General features: G+C 34.9%; 1 protein-coding gene across 1 annotated transcript in view; it reads left to right on the forward strand.

Moving 5' to 3' along the window:
* The window catches only part of LOC18609077 (DExH-box ATP-dependent RNA helicase DExH5, mitochondrial), a 29,281-nt gene continuing 6,724 nt past the window's right edge, over positions 765–23,321 (forward strand). The window contains exons 1-14 of the mRNA XM_018115872.1: positions 765–1,339; positions 3,373–3,527; positions 3,616–3,703; positions 4,479–4,724; positions 8,820–8,915; positions 10,830–11,018; positions 11,135–11,294; positions 11,371–11,501; positions 12,386–12,553; positions 12,637–12,909; positions 13,039–13,233; positions 22,078–22,281; positions 22,482–22,551; positions 22,652–22,800. Coding sequence (XP_017971361.1) covers positions 854–1,339; positions 3,373–3,527; positions 3,616–3,703; positions 4,479–4,724; positions 8,820–8,915; positions 10,830–11,018; positions 11,135–11,294; positions 11,371–11,501; positions 12,386–12,553; positions 12,637–12,909; positions 13,039–13,233; positions 22,078–22,281; positions 22,482–22,551; positions 22,652–22,800 — 2,610 coding nt within the window. The 5' untranslated portion in view covers positions 765–853. The remainder of the gene's footprint in view (positions 1,340–3,372; positions 3,528–3,615; positions 3,704–4,478; positions 4,725–8,819; positions 8,916–10,829; positions 11,019–11,134; positions 11,295–11,370; positions 11,502–12,385; positions 12,554–12,636; positions 12,910–13,038; positions 13,234–22,077; positions 22,282–22,481; positions 22,552–22,651; positions 22,801–23,321) is intronic.

Genomic DNA, 23,321 nt, shown 5'->3' on the forward strand with positions numbered 1-23,321 from the left:
CTTATCTAGACTTTGAGACAATATTTGAAAAAGCTAAATTGTGCTATTCACCCTCTCTCTAGCACATATTATTGGGACCAATACTAAGTGCATATATATATATATATACCTTAACAAGACTCTATATGAGTTCATCATTTCTTTCTTTTTCTTTTTTTTTTCTTCTTGCCATGTTTGCAAATAAATACTAAAGTTATATGGATAGATATATTTAAGTTTCCTTATATTATTATTTTATTAATTTGTAATTTTTAGTTAAGAAAGTGAAAAATAAAGAATACATTTAAATATAAGAAAACTTAATTTTCAAAATTTAAGATTTAGAAAAATTAAAATTGAACTTTTATGAATAAGAGTTGCATATTTTAATTTGATAAAGAAAATCATATTATATAATTTGATTTAGTAATCGACATGTATATATTTTTTTCTTAAATAAATAATTGGATTCAATTTTTTAAAATTTTTAATGTAAAGAAAAGATAATTACATTTTAATTACTATTTTAATATTTATTAAATATAACTTGATATTAATAATAATTGATGAAAAACTAAGGAAAATAATAATAATAACCATATGGAAGGAAGGAAACCCTTTGGAGTTTTCTTCTTCATGCAATATTGTCAAGTGTCAAGCAAAGAAGCCTTCCTTTAAATATTTTTATAGATAGATTATAGATAAATAAAGAGAGTCAGAACAGCTAAATTAAAACATTAACTAACCAAACATTTTTTCATGATATTCCTAAACTAAACTCTAAAATGCGTATTCTTTCGTAATAATAAGGTATGCCATTTCTCACTAGCCTGAAAATCTAGTCTTCCCACAACACAGTTAATTGTCGCCGTGCATGCCCTCTTCTTCTCTTCTCTCGCTCTCTTCCTCTCCACATTTCCTTCCTTCCTCTCCGCATCCTTGCACCAAAACCCTAAAACCCTTACTCCTTTGTCCCACGATGAAGGATCGGCCTCCGTCCTCCTACGGCTCCGTTTACATCCCTCCCCACCACCGTCTCCGTTCCGTCATATCTTCTTCCAACAACAACGCTAGCAAGACCGGAGCAGATTTTTCCACCTCCGCGTCCGTGATACAGCCCAAACTCATTGACCGTAAAAACGCCCCCGTTTTGAGCGCTAGGGACACTGCTGCTGCTGCTCCTCCTCCTTCTCCTTCGCCTTTCTTGCAACAACCGCAGCAACAGCAACAGCAGAGGACTTATAATAGCAATAATAGCAGTAAAAATAGTAATAATAATAATTCGCAGTATAATTCAGCTTATGATGACGGGATTTCTGAGGATGGCTCTGATCGGGAGCTCAATTTGTCATTGCAATCGGTCAGTTCTTACGTATATTATTATTATTATTATTATGAGTTCGAGTATATTGAAGTTTTCGTTTGTTTGTTAGGTTGATTGGTTTAAATGAAAGTCATGATGATTGGCTTAGGATTAGCATATTAATAGCAATGAAGGATTTCACATTTCGATAATGGGAAAACAAGTTGAAATATTTATCTGCATTGGAAGTAAACTGGGTGGCCCTTATTAGTTGACATGAGCTCTGTCAGTTTGAAATGATATATGGTTAGTTGAAAATATTGTTGCTGAAGATTTCTAATTTGCTAGTTAGGACAAGTTTTAGCTGGATACCTCTTTGGAATGAAATGTCCTCAGATTACAGCCTTGACCTATGCACAAGTCACACATAAGAATACTCTTTTAGCTTGTAGCTAAGTGAATTTCACTGTAAATATCACTTAAATCTTATAGACTATGATGCAATAATTGAGTATGGTGTAGTTAAGCTCGGAAGTTAGAAGAAGGTAAGCATGAGAATACAGTTGTAAAAATACCTGAGCCAGTGTTTTTTATGCTGTTGGTAAGAGTTTCTTGTGGGATTGTCATTTAGGCTATACTCGACAACTTTGACATTAATCATATATTTAGTTAATAGTTCTAATGCTGCCCAATAACTCAAGTTAGCATGACAAAGCCTAATCAAGTTGATTGTGTAGTTATAAATAATTTTTTACTTTTTGGTAGTAAGTAACTTTTACTATTAATCAAGTTTTTTATGCTCAAATTGATGACGAATAAGATTATAGGTTTCATTAACTTCAAAGCTTTATTCCTTGAGCAATAGCCATATTGACTCAATTCTGGTTTAGTGACATTTAGGGATGGCCACCATGGTGCCTATACCTGACTTTGCTACAGTGGATGCTTCTTGTAAAAGAGGGTTGTAGATTAATATTATTTTTGTTCATGAGATTTAAATTTTTAAGACTGATTATGAAGTTCTTACTATGCTAGTCCTTAGGGGCTGAGCATCGAACCCACAATCACCTTATTACTAAGATTATCCCCTTTTTCTTTAATTTCTTACCCTTATGTTTTGACACCCCTACCTGCTATCATACATGAAGATGTTTGCTTTGCGTTAGCATGCTATGGAGCGGCCAACAACATTTAGTAGCAATTGGCCACCTTTTGTATGGACTATAAGAAAATTATCTTATACACATAAAAGAGATGGAGCTGGACTGTGCTGATAATGGTTTTTCTCTGGATCATAACTACAGAGCTCCAATTGATGATTGAATGATGCAAGAGCATTTTAGAATTTATCTGAATTGGTTATCTTGATATGTTTTTCTTGATGTTTGCTGTTTTACTTTAGTTTATAGTTAGTAATTATGTTTTTATTTAATTAAGTGGTCATGACTAGTGTGAGAATTTTTAATGAGTTTAAATGACTGGGATTAGATGGGGCTTATGTGTATCCTAGGGCTAGGATTAAAAGCTGCCATAACCCTCGTATAAATAGTCTTCTAGACACATCAGATAGCTGTGTTATAGTGGAATGTTATCTGTTGGTGGTTCTACAAACCCTTGTTTTCTGGTTCCAACTTCTATTTTGCATCAAATTTAGTTATTCTATTTTGTTTTACTATTTTGGTTTCTTTTTACTGTTTCTACTTCCTTATTGCATCATTGAATAAGCCCACTTAGCTGGAGCTAAAGAGCATTGATTGATTTCTTCAGTTTTTTATGTAAAATATGCATTTATGTGCTTCAAATACTTCTAGGATTTGGCTATTGAATGAGCTCAATTACTTATCAGTATTAAGGACAATAGGAACTTTCTCTTAGAACTTCATAAAAGAAAAAAAAATGAAAAATATTAGAAAAAGCTTTAAGAGGTGGATAGTAAGGGCGAAATGAGTTATGTTAGAGACATTTTCTTTTTTAGTTTTTAATTTTTATCTAACTTTTTTATTCAAATCTTAGTTGTTAACTAATGTAATTTTGGGCATTTGTTGCATGAAGGCTGTCATAATTGTGTTTCTGCGAACTTTATACTTTAGGGTACTTTCAGTTATGCTAACATTGATGAGTGGAAGCGGAAGCTAGCCATACTTTTACGTAATGACGAGAAACAGGAGTTGGTCTCGAGGGAGAAGAAGGACAGACGAGACTTTGAGCAAATAGCAGCTTTGGCAAGCAGAATGGGTTTGTATAGGTATCCCCCTTGATCAAAATAGATGTTTTTGTTTGTAAAGTTGCTCTGAGCAATGATGGGGATTCCAATCTCAAATTATGTTTGGCAGCCATCTTTATTCCAAAGTTGCTGTCTTCAGTAAGGTCCCCCTGCCTAACTACAGATTTGACCTGGATGATAAGTGTCCACAGAGGGAGGTAATCTTGTAATTTTGTTCACTCTATGCTCTCTGTTATGTTTGCCTTATATGAAACACCAATACTACAATGTCACCTAATATTGGTGTTTTGCCAACAATATATATATAAGAATTGTGCTTTTTGGTCCTATTGTTATTTTTTATGTCGGACCATATGTGATTGATACATTTTAATAATGGACACTCTTCTGATACATGTATGAAAATGCATAGAAGTCTTCTGTTTAATATTTATTTCTCAAAATTTTCAATTTCCCAAATTGAGGTTGATAAATAAATTCGAGGCAAAATTTTAATAGTGAAATCCAACGAAGACCCTGAGATCACATGTTACCATTGATTTCTAGTGTTATTGTCTCCATTTTAGATTTTTACATTTACATATGATCTATTTTATGCATGTTGAGCACATTTTAGTTGATTTCATGGATTTCAAAAGCATGTGTGTGAGTCCAAGCTGTAACTTATCCTAATTTTTGAAAAATGCGTTATTGCTGTGTATTTTTTTTTTTTGGGTCACTCTTATTGTATCTATATTGGTGCTTACTTCCTAGGTTGCCTTTTGTTGACTTGGTTATGCTGTGCATGTGCCTATGTGTGATCTATCCCAGCTTTCTGCTATCCTAGCTTTTGGAAATTGCCATATTGCTGTGATCATATTGTGTCATCCTTATAGCCTATGTTTATGATGGTGCTTCATAGGTTGCCTTTTATTGACTTTGATGGTGCATGTTTCTTATATGTGTTATGCTGAAGCTTTTAGTATTTGACAGGTGAACTTAAATTTTGGTTTGTTGAAGAGAGTTGATGCCTATCTTGGAGAGTACCTTTTTCAAAAATCTAGGACTAAGGAAAGCTTTCCGGACAATTGTTTCTCGAGATCAAGCAGTAATAGCAGTATAGTTACTGATGAAGGACTTGTTGAGCAGCCCGAGCCCCTGGCATCCAGCTCAGCTGTCATGGAGAAAATTCTTTGGCGGAGAAGTTTGCAGCTGCGTGATCAGCAACAAGCGTGGCAGGTTCATTTGACCTTGACAATTGTGCATATAAACTTTTGCTATTGCCTACTCATTATATCTCTTATGTGTTTATTATGTTAGAATATTGATGATTATTGTGCTGCACTGCTATATGATTATTGGATAAAATATAAAAAGGCCCCTGTACTTGATTAAATCTCTCATAAGCCCCTATTCTTTGCAAGCAGTTAAGCCCCTTACCTGCCATATATACCTAATTAAGCCCTTCTTGGGCCGGACGTGACACTAGTGTCAGTTAGCCTTAGCCCACTAGGTAATATAATTGGCCACGTGGCAGATTAGGTGGAGAAAAAATTAATTAAACTTTAATAAATTGAAATGGGAAGAAAATTGTTTCTTTCCAAGTTAAATTTTAGTTCAAGGACATAGTTGTCTTCCACGTGGTCAATTGCATTACACAATTGGTTAAGGTTAATGGAAGATACTATCATGTGGGTCACGTGACACTTTTCCGTCCCAGGAGGGGTTTATTGGGTTTAAATAACAACAAAGAGGCTAAATTGATTGCAACAAGGGGTGGACTCATGTGATAGATTCTATTAAGTATGAGGGCATTTTTTGTTTTTTAGCCTTTATTATTCAAAAATTTCCCATTCAATTGCCTTTAGGGTGTCTGGCGCACACTAGATCAGAGCGTTGATTTGCCTAGGTTTAGGCAGACTGGCGTCGATTTGCCTTGGAGTGCCAATCTGCTGTACAGGCATCAGTTGGCCCTTCCCCCTCCCCATCCCCTTCTCTCTCTTTTGTTCCCCTTCCTTTCTCTCCTCAATTCCCTTTTTATTTTTCATTTTTTTATTTTTTAATTTCAAAATTAAATTTTTTTAAAAAAAGAAAAATGACGTGACTATTTTAGACACATGGCATGTGCTTATTGGTTATATTTAGCCATGTCACATGTGACTGACGAAATTAGTAAATGTGCAGACTGATGTTGGGAATTATAGTTTGAATACCTTATTGCAAAATTTTATAGGTATCAAATTGACATTTTTACTATAGCTCAGGTACCAAATGTGTAATTAACCCTTTACCTTATTTCTCTTAATCTTATATATGTAATAACTTTTCTCTCTTATTATTCTTTTAGTTTATTTATTTCTTCACTCACATCATCCTTTTCCTTCTATATGTTAATTATTTTTCTGTCCCACTTCCTACAACATTCTTCTCAATTATTCTCTTCACTTATCTTTTCCTCATGTCTCAACAAAAGCAATGTTGTGTTTTATTATTTTTCTTCTCATTTGTCCACCTTTCATTCTTCTCCCAAGTGTTCCCAAGCTCCCCATCCCTTGTCCCTTTCCCAGTTTCACCCGCTAGAACCAGCCTTCTTTCCTTGTTTCTTTCTTTCTTATCTCGTTTAAGATTTAATTATGGCTTCTCTCAAAGCTTTTTCCCACTTCTTGTCTAAAAGTTTCTATGTCTCTTCCTCCGTGATTTCAACCCTTAAGCCAACTCTAACACCCCTATCACCATTCTTTCTGTCTTTTTTAAATTTTTTTCTTCTATTATATCAATTAATTTGATTTATTGGGTGATTATGAGTTTTATTATTTGAAATGAAAGGTTGATTTAGATATCTTAGGGCCTTGTTTATTTATACTTTGTTGCCAAATGGGTAAATATAGGGTAAGTGAAAGGAGTAGGTTTGAAAATAAATTACATACGTAAAATTTATTTGTATATATAGTGTCCTATGATATTTTCATTGCTTGTACATAATACATGTTTGAAACTAATTTTCATACTCATTGTGTTTTGATTTGAAGATATGAAAATATAACAATTATCAAACAGAGAAGTTATTTTAGGTAACATATAAACAGAGAAAATAAGTATTTGTATGAAAAAGTTATACATATTAAAATCAAATGCATCTTCCTAGAAAGGAAACTTTTTGACAATTAAAATATTTATATTTATTAAGGATTGGACAAACAATTTTCAAGAAAGTATATGCTAAATAAACAATTTCAAAATGTTAAGGGGATCAAGTATAAATAAATAATTAAAACAAAAAGAAAATCTTACTAGGCTTGATAGTAATTTAGAAAAAGTCAAGGGGCCTATGGCCTCTCTAGCCTTCAAACCTCTTTGGTTGGTCTTGTCTCCTTATTGACTATGAGAGTTCCTTTTGTAAGGTAGCTGAGGTAGCGTTGCACTGTAGTAACGGCTCAAGGAAGAGAGAAAAAGCAGGGAGGAAGAGTGGGAAATACCAAAGAGCCTTGGTACCAAGGGGCAGGTGATGGAAAGATGGGTAAGGGAGGATGCCCTTTGAACAAGACAGTGGAAAGGAGGTGCTCCTCAATATGAGATGAATTAAGCATAATGAATATGAGAAATAAAGTTAGTGAGAGAAGCTCTGAATAGAGTGAATGCTCACTTCTACAAAAATCTTGCTTCAAATTATAGGGAAAGGCTATTTAATGGTTGAGAACTTTTGTAATTTAGTGAGAACGTTACAATTGGCACCTAAATAGTATGAGCAAATCCAAGGGATCGAGATACCATGTATAAACGATGTCAAATGTGATACCCGACTCTATAAGAAAGGTGAAGAAACATGTGTTCTTTAATGAGCTGTACTTTGAGCCCACCAAACAAAACTCTTCTAAGCATCTCAAGGTTTTGAGTTTAATTGTAGGATCCTACCACATATCCCAGAGTTAAGCACATATCGGCTATGTAAATATTATATGTGAATAAATGTAAGACGAAAGGTATAAGAATTAACTTGTAGATTATGTAAAATAATAATAAATTCATATGATGCCAAAATCATGCATCTAGATTTTTCCCCCTACATGGAATTCTTGCAAAGGAATTCACATGCATCAAAGAGAATAGTAGTGGAACATATTAAAAATTTGTACAAGGAGGGGCATATGAATAATCTCAAATATCAATATATTTATCCAAGAGTTTGCAAATAAATAAATGGAGGACATCATGAGAAGTATGCAAAGAAATAGTAGGATGACATCCCAATCAGTTATAGTAAATAGATTGCTCACTCTTGATATCCCATTACTATAGTGTAACACGACCTCACTACCCTTACAAAAAGAACCCTCCGCTCCTACCTAAGCCCTTTTTCCCTTTGTACTGCTGATATTCTCCAAAATGGCAAACATAAAGAATGAGAAGGGGAGAAAAGTCAAGATCTTGAGGCACCAAAACCAGTGGGCTGCAAAACAATTCTTTGGTTCCTTCAAGCACCTTCTATTATAGTAATAGATTTGGTAGGGAACGATGTGATTAACCAAAAAAAAAAAACCTTTATAGATGCTTTTCACAACTTGATTCTGATTTGATCCACATTGAAAGATAGAAGTCTTAATTTTATGTTGGTACTGCATGTGGAAGAACAAGGCAGAATGGTGAAGCATTGTTTGCTTCACTTATGCACATTTTGGCCACAATGGTCTGTTGTGTTACAACAACTCCTGATTGAAGAACAAAAATGAAAAAGTCCAGGCATGCGGAAAGTGAAATGGATCTCTAGGTCTAATGAACAAATTGAAATGGAATACATGTTAGTTGTATCTAGGTACGTAGGCAGTAATAGTGAAAACGACAGGTTAAAAGCCATCAGGATGACTAAAGGTGTAGAAAAGGAGTTCAAAAAAACTTACGTCTGGCTATTGAAATATAGAAGTGCGTCTTGTGTGATCAGCTGATGAAATCCATTTAGTTTCTAGCTGAAGGAACTTTAAGGAGCATGTTGTAGCTTTTTTAGGTTTGGGTGCTGGGACTACAAAATCTGAGTGAAACAGTATTAGGTTTTAGCATTTTTTGCACGTACTTAATTTTGAACTTAAAGTATTTTCAATTTAGCAATCAAGATTCCTCTTGAGACAATTTGGTGTAATGCAAGCTGCAAAACCTCAATAGTTGAGTTTAAAAGAAAAAACCTCAATGGTGGAAGTAGCTACAATTTCTCTGTAGTGACTATATTTTTCCTATATAAACCTTTTGAGTCCTTTTCTTATCATCTATAATTATGAATATTGATGTAATGCTGGTTTGAACTATTTTGATTTTGTGTTTTTCCCCTGCATTCATGTTTTGTAGGAGTCTCTTGAGGGGGCAAGAATGCTAGAATTTCGTCAAATTCTTCCTGCTTACAAAGAGAAGGATGCTATATTGTCAGTCATTTTGCAGAACCAGGTGTGTTAACATCAGCAGTCATTTATAAAATATTATAATATAAATTAAACTTTGTGTTTAGTTGTTTGCCTCTGCAATAAACTAGTGGTAGAAGACTGTTTTATTCATGAACATATGGGGTTCCATTGGGGCAGAAATGAGCTGAGCCACTCATTCAGGCACAACTCATTAAGAAACTCTGCTTTGGATTGCTGATTCTTTAAATGGATTGAGCTTGAGCCTATATTGGCCTTCTTTACTTAAATGAGCTGCATTTGATATTGTGGGATTCGGCTGGCAGGGCCCAAGTGGACCTAGTTTAGTAACTATTATAATTGCAGTAATTGCCTGTAACGGCCTGGATTTTAAACTAATGAAATAATTTTTGCTTTCTATATTTGTAACCTCTTTAAAATTTACATTTTTGATTAGGGCTTTTTATTTGTCTTTTTTTTAAAAAAAAATTATACCATTTTTACGTTCTGGTTTTCTCAAAGCATAAATTTGAGTTCAAGCTTGTATCATCCTATAACAAACTGACAAAGACTGAGCTTTAGCTTCCATGAATCCCCTTCAACTGAGCTCGAGCTTAAATAATGTTCTGTGCTGAGGTCCAACTCAAGCTTGAACTAGCTTGAACATTTGACACTAAGCTCCTGTTCAACTTGTTAGTATTAGTTAGCTCAGCTCAGTTACATCCTTATGTTTCATCTTTTAACTTAGTTATCTTTAAATTTCCTTTACATTGACAGTGAATTATGCTGTAGAAGAATAGTATACTTGCCCCGCATGGTCTCCATATTCTACTTTTTCCAGATTACTTATTGATGTCTTTCTTGTTTATATTGTGAAGCAAAAGAGAGAGTTGATTATTTAGCTATTTGTCTGCTTCATCAAATTGGAGTTGCACATTCTAATTTGATTTTCAATTGTTACTGCACTTGCTCATGAATTTCTATACCCTATTTCTGGTTTTCTGATATTTAAAGCATATAGTTAGCTATAAGTTGCTTTCTTTCTCCTTATCCTTCTCATTTGGAAGAAGGTTGTTGATTATTTGGGTGAATGCTACATATTTTAAGGTCTGTCTGTGTTGCCCAGGGGGGTGGGGGATGGGGAGACAAACTCTAAGAGCAGGTTTATCAAATTTCTTTTCAGTGTAATGCATTTGTAGTACATCAGCAGCTTCTGGAAAATGTGGTGACTGTTATAGTCACTTCCTTGTGAAGTACTCAAGTTTCATTCCACTAAATTTTATAGAAGCCCATTGCTAGTTGAGGTGATGACTCTTAAGCTAGGATGCTTTATATGCTAAGTTTGTTTAGAGTTGAGTGCATCGCATATTTGGGATACTTGCAAAGCCAGTGCATTTCATTGTGTTGGTCCTTTTTTTCCCTAGTTAAGTAATCTTGGCTGCATTTGGTTGTTGCTTTTGCTACTTGAGCTGTACTGTTTACCTTTTGCTTCCTCAAAAGTTGTAATAAAGTAAAAGGTTGAAGTCAAAATCATAATTGATTAAAAATTGAGCAAATGGCTAAAATATAAAAGGAAATTCTACCATAAATTGTTCCAGTTAAAAGCAAAATCTTGTATTTTGCTATTCAATAACCCAAATTTTTATTTTAATTCTTCAAAAACTTTAGTTGCTTTTGTATCCAAATACAGCTGCTACTTTTTACTTCCAAAAGCGAAAAGCAAGTAGCCAAAGCAGCAGGTGAACAAAACCCTAGTCAACTAAATTAGATTTCTTTGTGGATATTTATGCTGACAAAACATGTAAAAATCTTTGCACGTCATACTTTAGTTTAGTATATATTATCTCATGGTGAACTAACTGGTTGCTTTAATTCCACAGAGTTGGTGCATCACTTCAATTATGGAGACTGATGTTACGTTTTTCTTATTTGTTTTAAATCATAAAATTTGTATTTGCAGGTTGTTATCGTCTCAGGTGAAACTGGGTGTGGCAAGACCACACAAATTCCCCAATTTATTTTAGAATCTGAAATAGATTCTGTTCGCGGAGCTGTTTGTAGCATTATATGTACACAACCCAGGCGAATATCTGCTATATCTGTTTCAGAAAGAGTTGCTTCAGAGAGAGGAGAGAAATTGGGTGAATCTGTTAGTTTCTGACAGAAATAGTTATCTAGGATACTTGCCCAAACCATTACCTTTTCTTAGTTAAAATTTTTCCATACAATGTGTAAAATTTCTTTCTTTATTGGCTTTATTTGAAGGTTGGATATAAAGTACGGCTTGAGGGTATGAAAGGGAGGGATACCCACCTTCTCTTTTGCACCACAGGCATTTTGTTGAGGAGGCTGCTTGTTGATAGAAATTTGAAAGGTGTAACACACGTCATTGTGGATGAGATTCATGAACGTGGGATGAATGAAGGTAATATGTGCAATTGGTGTTTAAATTGCGGTGTTGGTGAATTCTGATTTCTAATATGATAATAAAAATATATCAGATTTCCTGCTCATTGTCCTTAAAGATCTCCTACCCCGCCGCCCAGAATTAAGGCTGATTTTGATGAGTGCAACTCTAGATGCTGAGCTTTTCTCATCATATTTTGGTGGGGCTCCTTTAATCCACATTCCTGTAAGTTAAAACTCAAAGCACCCAGTAGTTTCATCCCAGTAAGAAGATTGATTCGGTCCCATTTGGTATTCTAATGGCTTCTATTGCACTTTTCATGAATGTGCTAGTTGAGATAAAATGAAAGGTTTTTAAATGATTGTTGTGTACATAAAATTGTTTAAGTCTATTTAAATTTTTTTTTTTTGTTTTTTTTTCCTTCCTGTTTTTGTGCAAGCATGGAAGAACTTCCCTTGTAAGTGTTTCTAAACTCTTTAAGTTTTCATTCCAAATGTGCATTTAGATATTAATGAAACACTTTTGCCACAGATGGCTAGTTATTGTTTTTCATCCTCTATTCTGATGCTCAATGTTTTAGGAGGAAATATCTTTAGCTAGTTTGGTTAGCTGTGAAACCTCCTACCAGGTTATATGTTCTTTTGCCTGCTTTTCATTTAGCTCCTTCTATATTTACACGGTGCAGTGATGACTTAAATCTCCCCGTTGCTCCTTGTTATATTTACACTGGTTCTGTACTTTTTATTCTCTCCTCTCATTTAAGCTAACAATATTTTCCCATCTTTCTCCTTCTATGTCCTCCGCATCTCCCTGTTTAAGGTGCTGATGGTTTTACATTTTGGCCTTTCAGCTTTTGATTTTTCTTATTGGCCATTTAGGTTTTCTGATTAAGAGATAAGTTTGCTTTTGATAGTTCCCTATCATGTTCAAATTAGACTTTTGATGTTTTTGCATGTTATATTTCGAGGCATTGATTCAAAATGTATATCGCTAGTCTTAGGTTCTAGTTTCAACTTGTTTTCTGGAAGAGTTCTCCAGCATGAACAGAGTTGAAGTTTTTGGTATAATGCGTGGCTTAATTTCTTTTTTGCTTTCTTGTTCTAATTTAGGGTTTTACGTACCCAGTTCAAACACATTTTTTGGAGAATATTTTGGAGATGACAGATTACAGGTTGACTCCATATAATCAAATTGATGATTATGGTCAAGAAAGGATGTGGAAAATGAGCAAGCAAGCACCAAGAAAGAGGAAGAGTCAAATTGCCTCCACTGTTGAGGTACGCGAACTTCTTTTTGCTGCTTTTCCCCCAATGTGTACTGTGATTTCTTTTTCTTTTTTAATTTTCTATATATATAATAGGATGCACTCCGGGCTGCGGATTTGAAGGATTTTAGCCCTCAGACTCGGGAGTCTTTGTCATGTTGGAATCCTGATTGCATTGGTTTTAATCTCATAGAATATCTTTTATCCTATATCTGTGAGAATGAAAGGCCTGGTGCTGTTCTAGTTTTTATGACTGGGTGGGATGACATAATTTCTCTGAAGGATAAGCTGCTAGCTCATCCTATCCTTGGAGATCCTAGCCAAGTTTTGTTGCTTACTTGCCATGGTTCTATGGCCAGTTCTGAGCAGGTAATCTTCTTTCATTGTTTAGTGTATATTCTAAGATCTCATGTCCTTGCTGGTTGTTTTGCTATTCTTTTTTTAAACTTTCCATTTAAAAAAAAATGAATCTAAATTGATATGTGGGGATTCTTGCAGAAGTTAATTTTTCAAGAGCCTGAAGATGGAGTGAGAAAAATCGTGTTAACTACTAATATTGCTGAGACAAGCATCACCATTAATGATGTTGTTTTTGTTCTTGATTGTGGAAAAGCAAAAGAGACATCCTACGATGCACTGAATAACACTCCTTGTTTGCTACCATCATGGATTTCCAAGGTTTCTGCTCAACAAGTAAGGCTACCATCTCATTAAATATTTGATCTCTTTGATGGAGGTTAACATTGACCAGTAATAATTTGTCTTTGCTCTATCTTGAAAGTTGTCTTGTAAAATCTGGTTCTCGGTGAATGGTTATTTTGTTACCTTTAATTTGAAGGTTTCTTTCTGTTAAGCATACTTGCATTAGGCTATTGATATTTGGCATTATAATTTGTAGCAGGTGCTGTATGGGGATGGTATTTTTTTTCTTCTCTGAGTAATTGAAAATAAAATGTCATATAAAACCATTTTGTTGACACGACATCTTTGAATGCTAGTCAGTTTGGCGTAAGATTGTCTTTGGATACTGCATCTTTGTGTCTGATGTGGAACAAGTGGAAGGAGAGAAATAGATGAAAATTTCTGAGGTAGAGGCCTGGTTAGGTAGTTAAAATTTGAGTTTTTGGTTGACCTATATGCCTGTCTCTTTTTTATGGTTTTCAAACTTATTTCATAAGCCTTAATGCTTTGAGGGGCAGGGTATACTGTATGCATAGGCCTTCACAGAAGGGGAACGGTAATGTAAGTCGTTACCTATCTGGAAATTGGTGCTTTTTTAGATTGTCAAGCTTTTTTTTCCCTTTTTTTTATTTGGATTTATTTAATTAAATGGGATAATTACATTAAATTAAATTTTAAAATTCAAATTGATCAACTCCAAAACTGATGGCTATTCCTAGAAACTTTTTTTTTTATATGTAAATAAAGTTTGTAGGATATTTTTGTGGTAGAATTAAGAATTATACAAACTTTGTTGCTGCGTCCTCCTTCACGTGTAGCCTAGTAGTATACAAAAATAAAAGAAATAAGTTAAAACTAAAAGCTGTTGTCCTCAATTGTTCTTTCTCCAATGTCTCTCGCCCTTTCGAAGTTGAGATGGGTACTTCCAATTTCAGCTCTTTACTTCTCAAAACCTATGGATTGCTTAATTGTGCAGATTAGATCACTAACGATCTGCACTTGTGATCGTGCAATTCAATTCTAATTTCAGAGGGGGGGTAAGCGAACTTTGGTAACTCTGGCATAGGCTTTCTGTCTGATGGAAAGGGCCCACCTAAACCTCAGAAAGAGCACTGTTTTACTTATAAAGAGATAACATCAAGGACTGATGCTATTTAAAATGAGAATATAATTTGGCGAAAATATTTAACATCAGATAGTATATAGTGGGGTAAGAATTGGCTTAGGCCATCGTTAACAGTTTATTAGGCCAGGTGCAGATATAGATGTGTGGTTTGTCTGAACTTGTATGGTTCAATGCTACAGGCTTTACTTTCAAGGCATGAATGATCACATATTTATCCACCAACTGCAGTGTAGATTCTATATATGTAGTAAGTTGAAGATGCATCTCATTTTACTCTATTTATTATTAAACTAGAGGAAGAACATCTCTAGCTTTCTACTTATCTTCCATTTGAGATATTCCTGCTTGCCTAAAAGCTTGGTGAAGACATAATTTTAAGCCTACTCCATGTTTTGAACAACCAGGTGCTTTAGCTTTTGAAGGTTTCATATACCATTGGAATTCTTTTATTCAGATGGAAAGTCTAATTAGGTTAAGCTAGTTTTACTTCATAAAATAGATTGCTTCTTGTGGAGAATCTACTTGAAATCCATGGGACCAGAGAAACACTAAACAGGTTTTGCATTAATTTCGGTAGTCTGTAATCTGAAACTTTTAAGAGGTTGATGGGATTTATTTAGGTGCTAGAATGTCTCCCTGATGGGGTTGGGTATGGATGAAAGTGGGTTTCTTTTTCCATCCTAACTTAGATGTTGGGCACTGCAGGGTTGAGCTAAATTTTGATTGAGCCAGATTGATTTGTAAAATGGAATTATGTTATGTATCAGATGCTTGAGGGAGAAGGAAACCTCTTGGTTTATTGAAGTTTTTCTTACTGAAGTACATTTAATGACTTAATCTCTAGTACCCCACTGAGTCAGTTAAGCCTAAAGAACTTCAAAAGATAAAAAGCAAATGATAAATATAACTTCGAAGTGATAATATATCTAGAGATAAATCAAATTACTATCAGTAAAATAACCAACTAAATTTTAATAACTAAATCTAAAAAATTACGTATGTGACAAATCAGAAGCTATTGAAAATTGTTCTTGCTGATTTTTTCTCCAAGAATGATGTTTAAGCTATGAATTCTCTTCTGTTGCTTCAATCCTTCTTCAGAGAAATGTATGATGATCATATCTTATTCCATAATTCATTGATTGTGCTAAGGATGGAATTGTTGATGAGCTGCAGAGGCTTGAGATGTATAAATAGGGGTATGATTATATTTACAGGAATTCTACCTTATTTACACTGGAGTATAAAGGGGGAAATGGCATCCTTTCTGAAGTAGTGGAACATATTGACAGATGATAATTTGAGGTTTTAACTAGTCTGTGTTCTAGTTCTTCTTTTCTATTTGCTTTCTTTCTCATACTTTTGGTTCTTTATTTGTGCCATATGTGAATGGCACTCCATTTCTTTGGCTTATGTAATGAATTTATTACATATTTCCAGTGCACTTATCTCTGCTGTTAGAATTCTTGTTTGCATTTGAGGTGGAGGAAAGAGTTTAATGAAGCATTAAAATTGTTTTTAGATATTTGAACTAACACCTGCAAAGCTCCTTATATCATTGACCCAAACCTTATTCCTTAGCATGTGGTGAGAGCTGATTGTTCCACTTTTTGAAGACTTCACTTGGGATTGTACCATGTCAGTCATGATTCCTTTGTTTGGTGTTGTACTAGAATATCAGTCACAATCACAACGGTGCATCTGCCTCTAGAGAGGATTATTAATTTTGTTGACTTTCCCTATTCTTATTGATTTCAGGGTGCTGAATGCGTTAGAGAGTTGATATCAATCAACTTGACCCCCTTTTCGGTTCCATGAGAATATCATGTTTTGTGATAAAACTAAGTAATTGTCAAATGTATCAATTTAGAATAACAGCATTTATAATTGAATGGATTGGGTAATTACTTTTTAGAATGGAATTTTGAGTTTTGGAATTTGATTAAATAGATAATATAAATATAAATGAAAAACAATGAGTTTATAGGTAGAAATAGAAAAGGATGGAGAAAAATATGACATTGATGTCATTAGGTTTGTAAAAATGTATAGATGTCACTAATAGGAGAGTCATCTAGTAGGGTTTTCTGTTACGCTTAGATTTCCCCCAGTCATCTGGTAATTTCTAGGTGATGTAGAATGTGGTTCAGTTTCATTCGACATTTCACGCTACATTTTTGGTTGTCTGCTACTTAACCTGATTGAGCTGGTAGTTAATGGTTGGAGTAACATGTTAAGCTGATGGAGGCACTTAATGTGAACAAACCATTCCAATAAAATTCAGATCTAGTATGAAGATTCATTTAGGAATAATTTTGTGGTAAATCAATGTCTAGTCTAACAATAGGAATAATGCCGATGGCTGGTTATAATTTGCGATTTTTGGTTAGTGAATTCCTGAAACCTTTAGACATTCAGAGTTATGTTATATGATGTATTTATCAAGTCAAGCATTGTTACTGTTATTTAGGAAGAGAAAACACAGCATATTTCATTCATAATACATCATCTATATATACAGCCTAAACATCTCTAAAATAGGAAAAGAATAAAGAAAATAAAATCCTTATAATTATGATGATTCTGAATCCCTATAATTATGGTGATTTCTAATTCCTATAATCGTGTTTATTAATAAAGGAATATTTACACATTTTCTATTCTATAACACTCCCCCTCAAGCTGGAGCATTGATGTTAATCATGCCTAGCTTGCTACGAATATAATCAACTCGAGGTCCATTCAACGCTTTTGTGAAGATATCTCCTAGTTGGTCTTCAGTTTTAATATATCTTGTAGCGATGAACTTCTGTTGAATCTTTTCATGAACAAAATGACAATCAATTTCAATATGCTTAGTTCGTTCATGAAACACGGGATTGGAGGCAATATGGAGAGCAGCTCGATTATCACACCACAGCTTTGCCGGCAAAGAAGACTTAAGACCAACTTCACTTAATAGCCGATACATCCACACTACCTCACACACAGTTTGTGCCATAGCTCTGTATTCTGATTCTACACTAGACCGAGATAGTACATTCTGCTTCTTACTTTTCCATGAGACCAGATTTGCTCCAATAAAAACACAGTATCTCGTAGTGGATCTCTTGTCACTCTTGGAACCTGCCCAATTTGCATCTGAAAAACATTCAATATTAGTGTGTCCATGATTTCCATAAAGTAGACCACATCCTAAAGCCCCCTTCAAATAACATAGGATTTGTTCCAAAGATGCCTAATGGTTAATTGTTGGAGCAGACATAAACTGACTTACAACACTAACGGAGTATGCAATATCAGGACGAGTCACTGTAAGATAATTCAATTTTCCAACCAGCCTTCTATATTTTTCAGGGTCTTCAAACAATTCACCATCTTCTTTTGTAAGTTGCAAATTAGGAGTCATTGGTGCATTACACGGCTTAGCACCCAACTTTCCTGTCTCAGTCAACAAGTCAAGAACATATTTTCTTTGAGACAAGAATATACCTTTCTTACTCCTTGTCACCTCAACACCCAAAAAATACTTCAATAACTCCAAATCTTTTGTCTGAAACTGGGTATGAAGAAAGGATTTGAGAGATGAAATACTTGCAGTGTCACTCCCAAAAATGACAATATCATCAACATACACTACTTGTAAGATTATGCCTGCCTCGTACTGTTTATAAAACACTGAGTGATCACACTTTAACTTTCTTTCATCCCAAACTCCTGAACTGCCTCACCGAATTTGCCAAACCAAGCACGAGGGCTTTGCTTCAGGCCATACAAGGATTTTTGAAGATAACAGACTTTCCCACACTCCCCCTGAGCAACAAAACCAGGTGGTTGCTCCATATACACTTCCTCCTGGAGGTCACCATGTAAAAAAGCATTCTTGATATCTAATTGATGTAAAGGCCAATCATAGGTAGCCGCCATAGAGATGAATAAATGAACAGAGTTAAGTTTAGCTACTGGAGAGAAAGTGTCAGAATAATCAACACCATAAGTTTGGGCGTAGCCTTTAGCAACAAGACGGCCTTTAAGGCGAGCCACTGATCCATCAGGATTTGCCTTTACAGCAAACACCCAATTGCACCCAATAGCTTTCTTCCCAGCAGGCAAATCTACCAAATCCCAAGTACCATTACCATCTAAAGCCACCATCTCCTCCACCATAGCAGCACGCCAGCCAGGATGGGACAAGGCTTCATGAACAGTTGTAGGAATTAAAATAGAATTCAAGGATGCAACAAACGAACTAGAAGAAGAAGACAAGTGATCATAAGAAACAAAGGATGAAATAGGATAAGTACAATGACGTTTACTTTTGCGAAGAGCAATAGGGAGATGAAGACTAGGACCATGATCACTGGAGACTGGATTTGATGGCGAAGGGACTAGTAAAGGGCATGTGGTCTGAGCCTTTGGTCGTCTAGAATAGACATGGACAATAGGTGGCTGAGCAGGTGCAGGATCAAGTGCAAGAATATCTATGGTACTAACAGAATGGGTTACAGTATAAACTAGTAGATCATCTTCCTCCCCCTAACTATCATAACTAGAAGATGAGGAAAAGAAAGGAGTATTTTCAAGGAAAGTGACATCTACAGAGACAAGATATCGGTTAAGACAACCTTTTTAAAGACGAGAATACCCAAGGAAAACACACTTGAGAGATTTTGGATCTAATTTGGTGACCTGGGAACGAACATCATGAGCAAAACATGTACTACCAAATATCCTAGGTTCAATCGGAAACAAGGACTTGGAAGTAAATAGGACAGTATAGGGAATATCACCATGAAGGATAGAGGAAGGCATCCGATTGATTAGAAAACAAGCGGTGGAGACAGCATCGCCCAAAACTGTTTAGGAACTTTCATCTGAAAAGGAAGTGCTTAGGCTACCTCAAGGAGATGTCTATTTTTTCTCTCGACAACTCCATTTTGAGAGGGTGTATCAATGCAAGAAGATTGATGGAGAATGCCATTCTGAATCATATAGGACTGAAATTTATCAGAAAAATATTCTCTAGCATTATTACTTCGCAATGTGCGCACAAAAACATTAAATTGTGTTTTTACTTCAGCACAAAAGGCGCAAAAAATAGAAAATAACTCAGAACGATTTTTCATTAAGTATAGCCAAGTGACACGAGAATAGTCATCAACAAAAGTAACAAAGTATTTAAAACCAGATTTAGACACAATAGGACAAGGACCCCAAATATCAGAATGGACTAACTCAAAAGTGGACATAGACCGTTTATTGACTCTAGACACTAAAGGGAGACGATGATGTTTGGCAAACTGACATGACTCACGATCTAACGAAGATACATTTTGAAATTTAGGACATAATTTTTTTTAGGAAGATAGAGAAGGATGTCCCAACCGACAATGCACCTCAAAGGGGGTCAATACACTTGAACAAGCAATGGATCTCGACACCTGTGTGTCAAGGTAGTAGAGACCTCGAGACTCACGATTTTTACCAATAATCCGCTTCGTCATAAGATCTTGAAATAGACAAAAATTGGGAAAGAATGAGATACAACATCTCAAAGCATGAGTGAGTTTACTAACAGAGATTAGATTAAAATAAAACTTTGGTAGATTTAAGACATTGGACAATGAAATTGATGGAGTTGGATTAATAGTTCCAGAACCAAGAACACAAGAGGTTGATCCATCGGCTAAAGTAACATTAGAGGAGGTTGTATGTGATTGGAAAGTGAAAAATATATTCGAATTACCTGTCATATGATCTGAGGCACCAGAATCAATGACCCATTTGGATGATGTGGAAATAAGACATGTAGTGGAGTTACTTGACTCAGCAATAGCTGTGATAGGAGAAGTAATGGATTTTAATGATTCCTGGTACTGAGAGAATTGAGCAAATTTATCTGCAGAAACTATAATAATCTTATCAGAAGATGAAGTATTAGAAGCTACAACATTTGCTGATTGACCTCGCTAAGAATTATTTTGGAGTTTTCTGCAAAAACACTTTGTATGGCCCGGCTCATGACAATAATAGCACACAATTCCTCCTGACTCTTGACTACGACTATCAACATCTCGGTTACGATTGCCTATTCCCCACCTCTGTTACCACTTATATTGTTCTGACGACTTACAAGAGCACTGTTATTAGTGTAAGCCAAAGTGAAGCTAGAGCTTTCTGTACAAAGTACTCTCGTAAAGGTATCATGCAGAGAGGAGATCTCGGAACTAGAAAGAATCTGAGATTTGACAGTCTCAAGCTCTGGAGGGAGACCTGCAAGAAAACTCATAACCGCCATTTGCTCCTGTTGAGCCTGCTGAACCTTCACATCCGGACTAAAAGGCAACAGAACATTAAGCCCCTCATAAATTCTTTTAAAATCCATAAAATAGGCTGTGAGAAACCTATCTTGTTTCTCTGCATGATAAAATGCTTTACATACCTCATAAATACAAGAGATATTCATTTTACTAGAATATAAAACATCTAAATAATCCATCAACTCTTTAACAAACTCACAATGATTAATCAGGCTAATAATCTCACTATTAATGGAATTTCGAATCTGCAAGAACAGCCATGCATCTTCCCTCATTCAGGTTTGCCTTGTATTATCAGTAGGAGGGTCATTAGTAATATGATCATCCTTATCAATACTTCTTAAATAGACCCGAACTGTCTTGCTCCAATCCAAATAATTGGAACCATTAAGTTTATGCTCTGTGATCTTTGTCATCACAGGAATCACATCAGCCACTACCATTGATTTTTTCTCTAGCACAGACTCTGCCATCCTGAAAACCCAGTAAGAAAACCCAACAAGGATACCAAACTATCTTGTTGAAACCTTCTAGCGTGAAGACCAGAAGAGAAGATCGGAGTGAATCTTCGATAGATGGCCGGCATGTGGAATAGAACCAGAAACTAAGAACTCTGTTTCAAAGGAAACAGATCTGCCAAAACAGCTTTTTGGCTCTGATACTATGTTATTTAGGAAGAGAAAACACAATATATTTCATTCATAATACATCATCTATATATACAGCCTAAACATCTCTAAAATAGGAAAAGAATAAAGAAAATAAAATCCCTATAATTATAATGATCCTCAATCCTTATAATTATGGTGATTTCTAATTCATATAATCACGTTTATTAATAAAAAAATATTTACACATTTCCTATTCTATAACAGTTACCTTGCTGCACAAAGCAAACATTTTCTTTGGTTCTGGTAGTTATCCAGCCATGTTGAGACACTTTATTTCCTGTTCATCACTTTAACAAGATTCGCTTTATTTACTTGATCATTTCAAGAATCTTCAAGAAAATGAAACCAATTTGCCTTTATTGAGATTCACCCCATATTCATTTTTCATGACTCTAAAATTGATTTTTTGTTCTTTTCCATGTTGATTTTGAGTAGGTGAACATTTACTGCAAGTTTTGATGATAACATGAACTGAAGATATATATTAATATTCAATCATACTGCTATTTTTTTGTTTAAAAAGGAACTTCTTTTCATTAGGTAGAGAATCATAATTTCATAATTGTTTTTGGGCATGCATTTGACATGCAATTGATCTCTCTCTTTCGTTCTCTACTCTCATTTGTGTATCTGTACATTGGAGAGAAATTCTCAAATGAAACAATTCACGCTTGCTGCTTGTTGATTATGCATCCATTTTGCTGGTTAATTATTGGTTTGTGCATGGATGTCTACATAGAGAAGAGGAAGAGCAGGCCGAGTTCAACCAGGAGAATGTTACCATCTCTATCCTCGATGCGTATATGATGCCTTCAGTGAATATCAATTACCTGAAATTTTGAGAACACCTTTGCAGTCTCTTTGTCTGCAAATCAAAAGTTTGAAGCTCGGAAGTATATCTGAATTCCTATCAAGGGCATTGCAGTCACCAGAGTTACTAGCGGTAGTGGTTCATTTGATATATTGGTTTTACTTTTATTCTATTTTCAATATCATATTAGAAAACAGGCACTTTCCACTTTATAAGTTTTCAATTGAAGTAATTATCAAAGGCCCGGTTTACTGCTTTTGCATGAATATAGACATTCTATACTTGTGTGCTCCTCCTGTTAACATTTTTATTTGATTAAACTGTGATTGTAGGTTCAAAATGCCATTGAATATTTAAAGATCATTGGGGCTTTGGATGAGAACGAAAATCTGACTGTGTTGGGTTGGTAGACACTTATATTTGCTTTTCCAGATTGATGCTTTTTAGTTTTTTGATAATTAGTTTGGAACTGTAGTCTCATTTGGTTTAACTTGCATGACAGGGCGTTATTTGACTATGCTTCCAATGGAGCCAAAACTTGGGAAGATGCTAATCCTAGGTGCTATTCTTAATTGCCTGGATCCTGTATTAACTATCGTTGCTGGTCTTAGTGTTCGAGATCCATTTTTGACACCATCGGACAAGAAAGATGTTAGTCAAATTTGCTTTTTCCTTATTCATCTTTCTAGAGATTGTAGTCAAAGCATGAACCTGTTTTTTTACTCTTTCTTTTTGGTTGACTTTCTGTTTCGATTCATCGCATATTTACTGGTATCTTTTTGATGGATTGAAGTCATTCATTGTTCAAACAATAGTTTTGTCTTCTAATTAGTAGTTCTGCAGATGATAAAGGATGGGATGGGTGGAATCTGCCTATAGGGCCTGTGGTTGGCTTATGTTTCAGAAAGCTAAATTTTAGGGTTAAAGTGGCATAAATAGTTTTATTGTTATAGCTATAATAGGGATAGAATTAATAGCGTTTTTAATAGCAGTAAGTGCATGAAAACAAGAAGAAAGGATTTTCTGGCTGCAATAGAAAAATTAAAAAAGAAAAAAAGGGCGAAGAGTTATAAAAGAGAAAGTTGATGGTGTGTTAGTGGATTATTTCAAGGTTATAGGGTTTGATTAAATAGGATCTTCATTTTATTGTTTATTTGAAGAGAAGAATCAGA

The sequence above is a fragment of the Theobroma cacao genome, chromosome 2 (genome assembly GCF_000208745.1).
Source record: "Theobroma cacao cultivar B97-61/B2 chromosome 2, Criollo_cocoa_genome_V2, whole genome shotgun sequence".
In the NCBI taxonomy this organism is placed as follows: domain Eukaryota; kingdom Viridiplantae; phylum Streptophyta; class Magnoliopsida; order Malvales; family Malvaceae; genus Theobroma; species Theobroma cacao.